Source organism: Pteropus alecto, unplaced genomic scaffold (genome assembly GCF_000325575.1).
Source record: "Pteropus alecto unplaced genomic scaffold, ASM32557v1 scaffold164, whole genome shotgun sequence".
NCBI lineage: Eukaryota > Metazoa > Chordata > Mammalia > Chiroptera > Pteropodidae > Pteropus > Pteropus alecto.
The window spans coordinates 9,547,017-9,557,393 of NW_006439568.1; the positions used below are offsets into that span (position 1 = coordinate 9,547,017).

Genomic DNA, 10,377 nt, shown 5'->3' on the forward strand with positions numbered 1-10,377 from the left:
AAGAGTTATCAAGGGTTGCAATTTATAAAACAGATTGAAATTCAGAGCAATGGGGTTTTACTGGTTGCATAAGTGAAGGAGGTCTTTTTTTCTCTTCGGATAGAGAAGAATAACCAAATCGTTTTCTGTCTGAATTTTAGTATCAGCAGCGTCGCCAGCAGGAGAATATGCAGCGCCAGAGCCGAGGGGAGCCCCCGCTTCCTGAGGAGGATCTGTCCAAACTCTTCAAGCCTCTGCAGCCTCCAGCCAGGATGGAGTCTCTGCTCATTGCAGGTAGTTAGTAAGCCGGTGCAGAACATGGCTGCCGTTCTCTGTTCTTAGAGAGATTTTAAAATGATCGAATGATGAATTTGAATCTAGCACCTATAATTTCTGAAGTTTAAGAATGTCTTAGTCTTTGTAATTTTTAAGGTCCTTTCAGGGCTTCACTCTGTGTTTATCCAAACATTTTTGAGATGGCATTATAAACTTTCAAAAATAGGAAGGTTTTGTTTGAGTTATCTTTCATGGAAACTAAGAAAAAATTTTTATAATCTCATAATGTGAAAAAGATCATTTTGCTGGAGCCATTCACTTTTTACAGTTTAGCATAGCACCGAGCCCAGGTCTGTATGCGGGCGTTTGAACTGAATTGCATTTTCTGACTTGAAGAAGAGTATTTCCCTTACTTCGATTTAAGTTGTAGCGACGTGAGTGTGACTCTGGATGGACTTTTCTCTGGGGGTGCTCTACACTTAACACCTCCTTTAAGTGGTGGAGAGCGTATGTTTTACACTAGGACTTGATTTTAAATACATAACATGCATGCTCTTTTTTAGCTAGAAATACTTTATTTCTGTATAAATGCTGTTAAATACTGTCTGATTCAGCCAGTTGTCTGTGAGACATTTACTAGAGTGAAAATCCTACTCAAAGCTGATCTTCCATAATTTCTCAATTCTATTGATATATTTTTAGGATGGAGAGAAAAATCTAAATTCCATAAAACTTTCTAGTACACATATAATTCATATTTCGGAAACTGAGACACATTCCTTTCTTAAGGTCCAGTGCCAGCAGAATTATACTTCTTATACTTTCAAAAAAAAACTGTCACCGTTGCAGCAGATTAGGTCATCAGTGTTAAGACTTAAGGCCAGTGACAGAGTCCTCTCTTACTGAGGCTCGGCCCTCTGCCCTGCTCCGCCTTGGCTTACAGGGAGGAGCGGCCCTTCAGTTCCCAGAGCGGGGCGGCGGTGGGGGGCGGGGGGACCTGCTCTACTTGTTCACGTCCAGGGCAGGTCACGGTTCTTTCTACCTGGCTCAGCAGAGCGGGTGCCGCTTTCTTACTCGTCATAGTGCAGTGCTGGTCCCATCTGCATCCTTAGTGCATTTTGACTAGCAGCTAATATGTGCTTAACTGCTGATAGTCTTTTAAAAAGTTGTCGGTTTTTTTCCTTCTCCATGGAACCAGAAGTGGAAGATAGCTTAAGAACATAATATTCTTTATTATCCCTGTAGAAAATTAGAATTGATTCTTATAACTTCTCGACTCAAAACAAAATAAAGTACTGGTGATGCTGTATTATGCTGATATTCTTGTTCGAGCAGCGTTCTGGGTCATTTGTAATTTGTGGAACATTACACCTCTTCTTTCTCACTTTCTCAAATGTACAGGCCAGATTAATACTTACTGCCAGAACATCAAGGAGTTCACTGCCCAAAACTTAGGCAAACTCTTCATGGCCCAGGCGCTTCAAGAATACAACAACTAAGAAAAAGAAGTTTCCAGAAAAGGAGTTAACATGGACTCTTGAGATCACATTGGGGCAACTCTTGGAAGAAATATGTTTGCATACTGAAAAGTCTTTTTAGCCAATAATAAAGTATAAATAAAACAGTCTTGCCTACTCGCTTATTTGGTTTTAGACATATTTTATCTAGCTTCTTTTTGTTTTTATTATACCTATTAATTTCAAAAAGAGAAAACAAGCTTTACCAAAAGCCTTAGGAAGCTCAGACCTGCAGAGCCCATCACCTTCGCCACCTCTGGTTTGCCACATTTCGGCCACATAGTTCAGTAGTAATCGTTTCTCCTGACTCAGAAGACGCCCTGGCACCCACTGTGGATTCTAGTACTTCATGTCCTTGTCCTTCTCCCAGTACCCCGGCCCCAGACCCAGAAACGCTTGGAGTGCTCCCAGGGGTCCACATTTTTGTTCCTTTACGTGATGGTTGACAAGTCCTCATGCTCATAGGCCATTGGGCATAAGAATTTAAAAAAAAAAAAAAAATTATTTCACCAAAGGACTATATTTTGTGTGAAAATGAAATTCTGTGTATATTTTTAAAATTAGGACTTCATGTTTATCTTTTCCATACCAAGAAATAAAATTCTGCTAACAGCAGGTATTTTGAGTGAGGAAAGAATTGGGAGGACAGTAGTACATTGGGAAAAAGGATTAATTTTCTATTTGAAAGATTATCAAAGATCCTGCTATTTATGTAACACCAAAATTGGTGAGAGCTGCCTGCTGGTGGAGGTGTGGTGGGAGACTCACAGGGTGATTTTCACCCTGAAGACACAACTCCTAGGAGGATAATCAGAAGGAATGGATAAAAGATAAGGAGGGACAGAAATCTTTTCTACAATATTGTTTGGGAGGCACCACTGGGCCTCGGGGATCAGGCATTGGAGTGGAACCTGGCTCTTGTCCCTTTAGTGTGTCCTTAGGCTAGTTGCTCGACCTCCCTGAGCTCACCTTTAACCCTGTGGGGTGGGCGTGAGTGTTAAAGAAGTTCTTCCTCAGTTGGGATAAAGCACACAGAAGAGTGTAGGCGCTCAGTAGGTAATGTGAGGTGGACACTAGGCTATTCAGGGTTTGGGGTTGTTAGCAGATTTTTGCTTTTTAAAAGCTCAGGTCATTGGTCATTCTGGGATGCAAGCACTTGCTCACACATGTATTTTTCTAGGATAATTCCTAGAAGTGGTATATAAAATTCTAAGGCTTTATACCTATATTGCCAAATTGCCTACAAGAAAGTTTATACTGATTTACACTCCCGCTCCCAGTGGTTTCTTATTTGAGTCAGCACGTTTGGCTGTGACCGTTTGGCAGAGGAGTATACTGATAAACAGTAGTGGCCACGGGCTCTGTCCCTGTGGGTGGTGTACTCTGTTGCTTCATTTCCCTGTGTTCTAATGGCCTAGATTTGGAATTTTATTGTGGAGTTGAACAAAGCACCTTGAAGTAGCAAAGAACGAAATGAAGGAAAAGCAGTTCAAACATAAGCTTGATTACTGTTTTCCTCATGGTGTAAGATTAATTTAACAATTCAGTTATATTTTTTAAAGGTGTGATTTTTGTGTGTTTAAATTCCATATGACTGTTTAGATACCCATAACTCAGAGTTAATAATTGAGTACACGCTTAATGGAAGATATCGTTAGTTTTTGAGTTAAGAATTACAGTGGTGGGAAAAAAATGTTTAGGAAAACATGTCAATGGAAATTAAATCTCCACAGTATGTAGTGTTAGGGAATAGCTTCTGTTCTGCATTTGATTTGAGTGCTATATTCTGACATTTTTCAGGAACAAATACATGTGGTTCATCTTCTATAAATATTTGCAGTTTCTTCAAGTTGAAATGAGAAAAGCTCATAAACTCAGTACCAGGTCTAATAAATCATTCACTTGCCCAAGAATAAAAAAGACAGAGAAGTCTAGCATGTTCATCTAATGGAGAATTAAATGCGAACCAAGAAAGTAAAAACATTTGCCATTAACCCCACAATCATTGATAACACCTTATAAGATTTTAGGAAACATAATGTTATTGTTTATTAAAAATACCTTTTTCTTTTAATACCAAGGTAAAGTAAAAACTTTTTTCTCCGTTTTCGGAAGCGTGGAAATTGAGATGTGCTTATATTAACCTAATTGATGGTTTACGACATATAAATATTTCATATTTAGTGTCTTCTAAAGTGTTAGTACATTGTTTATATTAAAGAAAACCTACCATCAGCTTCACTTTCAAGTCGTTGAACTCTGGTGTGGATATCAGAATGTTATGAAATAATTTTTTATTTGAGTTCTAAACTCCATTTTTATGGTAAACAGTTCTCATTCAAAATTACATATATAATGTACCATCGATTATTTTTCTTTCTGTTCTCACTGAGCACCTTTTGCTGTCATAGAAATGGAACAAGGGTACTTAAAGGGTTAATGCAAGGAGGGGGGTGTCAACCCAAATAGCTGTAGGGCTTATTTTAGCAAATGGCTCAAGTGCCCGTCTGTAGAAAGCATGATCAGATTGTCTGTGCCTTGGAGAGTGCTCTGGTCCACCTCCAAGTGAGGATCCCTTATCTGAAACGTGTGGAAGGGAGGGATGACAGTGGTTAGGAGGTAAATAATGAAGGGAAGGATGAAGATCTGGGCCTACTAAATTATGTACGAAGATGAGAGGAAAGCAGGGGATGGTTTCTGCATCCCATAGCCTAAGACCGCGCAGTGGAGGAGTTAGAACCTGCTTCTTGGGTGGCAACTCCAGAGGATCCCCTGGAGCCTCTTTGGTTGGGTTGGAACAGGGGTTGGTCTAACTCCATGTTACTAGAGACAGGGAGTGAGGAGCTGGGGAGCCAGGGCTACTGGGAAGGTAGTTTGCTGGAGCAAACAGCTGTGCCCTAATACACTCATTGCCTTGAGCATTCCTTTTACATAGATGACACTCTCCAATGCACCTTATGCCTGCTTGGTTCCATAGCTACTGGCAAGAATGGTTAGTACTGAAGCCTCAATAGTGATTCTAGGGATACTGTCCATGGATGCAGAAATGGTTTCCAAGGACTACCTCCTGCATTAGAGAGTGCGGACCATTTTTCTTTGTCTTGAGTACCTGTATCCTCCTTGTTCTCAGAGGCTGTTAAATACCTTATATCAATCATATAATCAGTTTATTAGAGTTTGATTCCAAGATATTGATGTTGAGGTCAGATTCCAGGATATTGATGTTGAGGTCAGTTTGTATTTTTTTGCAACTGAGGCATCCATTTTCAATCCTTCCGTTGAATCAATGGCAAGTGGTCTACCACAGGTTGGATGCAGCCTGAGAATCTTACTAACTTAGGTATTCCCTGGAACCTTGCTGAGTTTGAGGGGTTAGTAGATGGGGTACTGAATCTGTTTCCTCTAAGACTTGCTGGAAGTTCTTTTTGATAGGTTGCAGATATATATTTAGTTTCTTTCCATATGTATCCTCCTCCCCTCCCCTGAAAAGTATAAGAAAATTCTGATCCACTGATGCTGTACTATAAAGAAAGGTAAAGATGACTTTCTCTTTGTTCAATCCAAAAATTACTGGGTTTACATTTGGACAAAAGTGAAGGACTTCTTCAGACCCTTAACAATGCAGGGCGGCTCATTTCCAAGTGTCCTTATTTAAAGTTGAGTTGATCGCAGTGGGAAAATATTCTTACTCTTATTGCTCCTGGCATTTGTGTCAACCTCAAGACAAACTCAGGTGTCACTTCTGTTCCTTCAGCAATATCTTTTTTCACTGACCCCTCTCCGGGGCACAGCCATTTCTGGCATCTTCTATCTTTCTTTGTGGACATGGAGGCAAAGGGTTTGTTTAACTTTCAGCAGTGTTTACTGCTTCTGACGGTAAATGGTCCTTGCCTTTCCTTTTTGGACCGTAATCTCTCTTGCCAATATTTTACTTTGTATGTATTGGAGACAGTTCTTATTTTGTCAGATCCCCTGGGTAATCTATCCCCACCTTTGTTTATCTTGTCATTTGGCTTTCACTAGCTTAACTCATTCCTAGATTCCATCTGTCTTTGATTCTTTAGTTTTGATTCTTGCCCTTCTCCATTTTGAGATTTTAAAATTGCATTTCATTTTTTAAAATTAGTCACAAAGATTTTTATTTTTCCCTGATCTAATCATGTATCTCCAAATGTCATAATTCTCCAATCAGGCGGGCAAGTGTCCCAACAACCTCATCTCCTAGATCACAGTGGTGAGGGTCTATTTGTCTCTCTGATGCGTGCAGCTCCCATTATTCCTAATGAAAGGTCTTCATGTGCATTAAGGGGAAACTAGACCTCTAATGAGATACAGAGAGGAATTGCAGCTGATGATTTCCACTTCTAGCCCACTGTACTATAACAGAAATGCACTCTCAGGAGGCAATGGGCCAAAGAAATACAAAATGCATGTGCTGCCTACATAAACTATCTAATCTGGTCTTAATGGATGGGTGGCATTGTTTTGGCCTGTAGTCTCTGATATTCTGTACCTGCCAAGGAGGACCTCTATTATGGAGATGAAAGACCCTGATACTTGGAGAAGAAAGTGAATAGACGACATTGCATTTGAAACAGCTTTTAAAAAACGGTCTCCTACATCGTTATCTTATAGTTCACGAAGTTCTGTATTTTCTTGTTTGGAATGGGAAGAGGGTACAAATGTGCTGTGAAGCCAGTGTGCTTGGTGCTGAGAGTACTAAAGGAATGAGAATTACTGCTCAGGGATGATGAAACAAAACCTCAGAAAGACCGTGATTAACTCAAGCTAACGCTCCTAGGTGGCAAGATGGAGTTGAGGTCTTGAGTTCTCTGACCGTACTTGGCACAACCTCCCTTCCCAACTGGAAATGGTTCTTGTTTCAAGATAACTTCCTATTTATAGTGTGATATCTTCACTTCTGCGGTAAACCATTCTCTCCTCTCCCCAACCCTACCCCCCACCAATTTGGGGGAAGTGCTTCTCTTCCCGATTCACCCACCCCCTAAATTCATAGGATCCTAGTGGTGAGATCCCAGTGGTGAGCTCCCAGTGCCTATGCTCATCATTGGACCATGGCGGACACCTCGCCTGATCAGTAAGTTTTCTCTGATCAACAAGAATTGAGATTAAGGGATTCCGTGGTTCATCTGGGCTCATTTCCTGAGAATTTCCAACCTCTTGTTAACCATTTTGTAACACAGGCCTGAGGAGCCGAGCAGAGTATATGGGAAGAAGCAGGAGCGGATCTGAAAGAATGCTTCCAGGTCCCTAACACTTGGATTCTCTGTTTCCAGTCATTCCGAGGCCTGTTTGTATTCCTGCCCTTGAGTCTCAAAAACAAATTTGAATGTTCTCAACACTGCCTTTTATTTTTCTTCAGCAACTTTGACTTGATTTCTGTTGCTTTCAACCTCAAAAATACCTAACCCAACTCACATATATGCCAAGGTTTATATGCTATTGGGCCTCAGTAGATTTGAGAAGGTGCAGCCTTAGGAGACGATAGGAGAATAAAAGTTAGTTTGCAAATATATTAATAGAATTTTAGAGCAGGGGGGGACCTAGCCTGATCTCTTGGCCACCGTCATCACAGATATGGAAACAGGCACTGAGAGCTTTAACGATTGTTTCCAAAATCGCCTGGATCGTTCACCTTTCTTTTGTATTATTCCACGTCTCAGCATTTCTTAAAAGAGCTTGAACATTGCCCCTTATACTCTGAGCCTTTTGTTTGTGAGATGCTGTCTGATGCACCGTGCAGTTAAGGTGTGTTCTCTGCAGCATTTAGAGCACAAAGATTGTACACTCTCAATAGGGAACTAGGAGTTAAGGGCTAATGAAAAGCCCCTTGCGTCTCCCTGTCACCCTGATTGCTCCAGCTAGGACGTGGATGGAAGAGGTGAGCTTTTGCTGTTTTGCTAGAGATTGGTGGTGTAAACAGGTGGCGGGGTAATCTAAATTTGGTCTGAGATGAAAACATTCCAAGCAAAATTAAGCTAGATTCTTTTGACAGTGAAGTTATTTCTTTAGAGATGCAGATGTCAGTTTTATTAAAGTACAAATCAGCATTGGAAAAAGAATACTGATGGTGTGTGTTTGTGTTTGTGTGTGTTTCAGAGCTACAGACCTGACAAAACACTTTGGAAAGCTCTTAACACACCTTTGTCTCTGCCTCCTGAACTTGCAGTGAATGGTATGTGGAGTTCATCCCCTCCCACTCGCAAACCTAGGGAAGGAAGAAAGGAACCGTAGCAATTTGTTAGCAACAAAGACATTTGCATTTGTGATGTTCATGTCATTCTGTTCATGCTTCTGTGAATTCACAAATGTACAGAAATTCAGAAATCATCTGGGGTAGGAGAGGGAGAAAGGGAAGGTGTTGATTTTGCGTTTTGATGAAGGCCTGATGTGGCAAATCTCAGATGACAGTCTCCCGTCTTGTATCAACGGACCATAGCAATTGTTGGATGCTATGCTGGAAGCGGCTAGCGGCTGGCCATGCAAATCCTCCGTGGATTCTGAGAATGTGTTAGCAGTAAACCATTGCTCCTGATTTAAAGCACACTTGGACAAAAAGATGATTTTCTCCTGATGCCCTTATATACTAGAGGCTTGCCTGTCATTACCTCTAGGAAGAAAAGCCAGCCGGCTAACCGAAAAGGGCAGCATTTTTCCTTAAAAAGAGTGGATGTTGCTTACCCTGTCAGTTCAGCACTTGAGTGTCTATGTGGCAATTGGCAAGTGGGTTTTAGCTTCGCAAATGGAGCATCACTGCGGGACGAAAGTGGAATCACAGACTTACGCTTTCAAAATGATGATCCTTGTGGGTTTTCCTCTGTGCCGTATTAACGTTAGAGCACCTTCTGGCGGTTCCCTTGGGGCTGTGCTTCTCTTAAGTGTAGCCCCTAGGGGCATCCAGAAATGCAAATTCTCAGGCCTCAAATGAGCCTTAACCAAATTAGGAGCTTGGAGGGTATAGCCCAGCCACCTGTGCTTAAACAAGCGCCCCAGGTAATTTCGATGCTTGCTAAAGTTTGCTCTGGAACAGTGGTTCCTGAATCTGGCCGTGGGTCATTATTGCTTGGGGAGTTTTAAAAAGTCAAGTCTGAAATAAGACCTGGAAATATGTTTAAAAACATTTTTTTAACCCTTTTCCATTTAGAAAAAAAGGTGCAGCTCACGTAGGAAACGGTATCTTCTAAGACTTAATATTTTCAGCAAACTACTAAAAATGGAATGCTATAAATAGAATGATGTTATTTGTTTCCAAAGACTATCACTATAGTAGAGCGATGCAAAAATAATAAAAGCGAGGTATTTCATGGCAAACTTTTGAGGTAAGTTTGGGACTGTAATCTGCGCGTTATCTCGGGGCAAATGGGGTAAAGGTTTTAAGTTGATGATTTGGAGACACCATGCAATAAATTATTTTAAAGTAGCTCTGTCTAACAGAGTAAGAGGGAGTCATGTCAGGGCATGGAGAAGGGAAGGGATTCTAGGCAGCAAAGAAACCAAAACAAAATACGACAACAAACCCAGGCCTGGAGGAAGGGGGTGGGGCGTGGGAAGTGGAGGTGGGCGATCAAGGAAGAGGGAAGAAGAAGACAGTAAGCTGTGTAAGGACCCACAGGTCCAGAGAGCCTTGCCTTGCAGGTGCCAGAGAAAAGCCTTCCCTTTGAGAGTCGGCAGCATTTCAAACCAGGTGCGCAGGGAGCCTGAGACAATAGCAGGGCTTTGTTTACCTGGCTGCTGATTGCAGCGGCCACCTAGAGGCAGAGGTGCTAGGTACTGCAGCGAAAAGGACAGCACGTGTGTGTCACTTCACCGCCTTGCACAGAGCAAGGCCTTAGTGACATGACTTCTGTTTTGAAGTCTGTGTTAATCCAGTGGTGAGAGAGAGAGGAGTTGTGAAAATCCTCCTTCGCTCTCAACTCCCCCTAATTAGGGTCAGGGAGTCAGATTTAAAAAAAAAAACAACAAGATTCAGATGTGTACTATTTTTCTAGCAAAAATGTACTTGCTAAACACAAGCCCCATAATTTATGGCGAAAAGTGTATGGGTGTTGGAAAAAAAATAACCACACTCTTCTCTGTCTTCATAGTCAACCTGAATCATGTGTAATCAGGATACTTCCAAAATATGACCCATTACATCTTTTGAGTGATTTCTTGTATATTCGAGCACCGTTGATAGAGTGTTACATCAGAGCATGAAAGATATTCTGCATTCAGGGAAGGGATTTCTTCTTGAGCACCTTTATAAAATTGGCAGAGAGAAGCGCATTTTTAGCAATGCTCAAAGTCTCATGGGAATTGGTTAAGAGCGGAGAGGGGCTGTCGGGAAGGCCTGTCTGCGAACCTGGACGCCACGGAGACCGATCATTGGAAGCCTTCAGAATGGAGTTCTCAACTTTCTTGCTGCCAATAGCTCTTTCTTCCTCTCAAGTTAAACTTTTTTTTTTTTTTGCAGTTTTCTGAAGTAACCCCCCCCCCTTTATTTTTTTATGAAAGGAGCATATAGAAATTTAGATTTAATTCGTTACAGCTTGCATTTAAAACTCTGGAAAAATGAGAAGTAATTGGAAGATAACAGTAGCAGCTG

At 41.3% G+C, this 10,377-nt stretch overlaps 1 protein-coding gene across 1 annotated transcript in view; it reads left to right on the plus strand.

The window, feature by feature from the left end:
• Positions 1–1,880, plus strand: part of EIF3H (eukaryotic translation initiation factor 3 subunit H) — an 86,917-nt gene extending 85,037 nt beyond the window's left edge. Inside the window, exons 7-8 of the mRNA XM_006916601.3 lie at positions 141–273; positions 1,657–1,880. Coding sequence (XP_006916663.1) covers positions 141–273; positions 1,657–1,754 — 231 coding nt within the window. The 3' untranslated portion in view covers positions 1,755–1,880. The remainder of the gene's footprint in view (positions 1–140; positions 274–1,656) is intronic.
• The last annotated feature ends 8,497 nt before the right edge of the window (positions 1,881–10,377 follow it).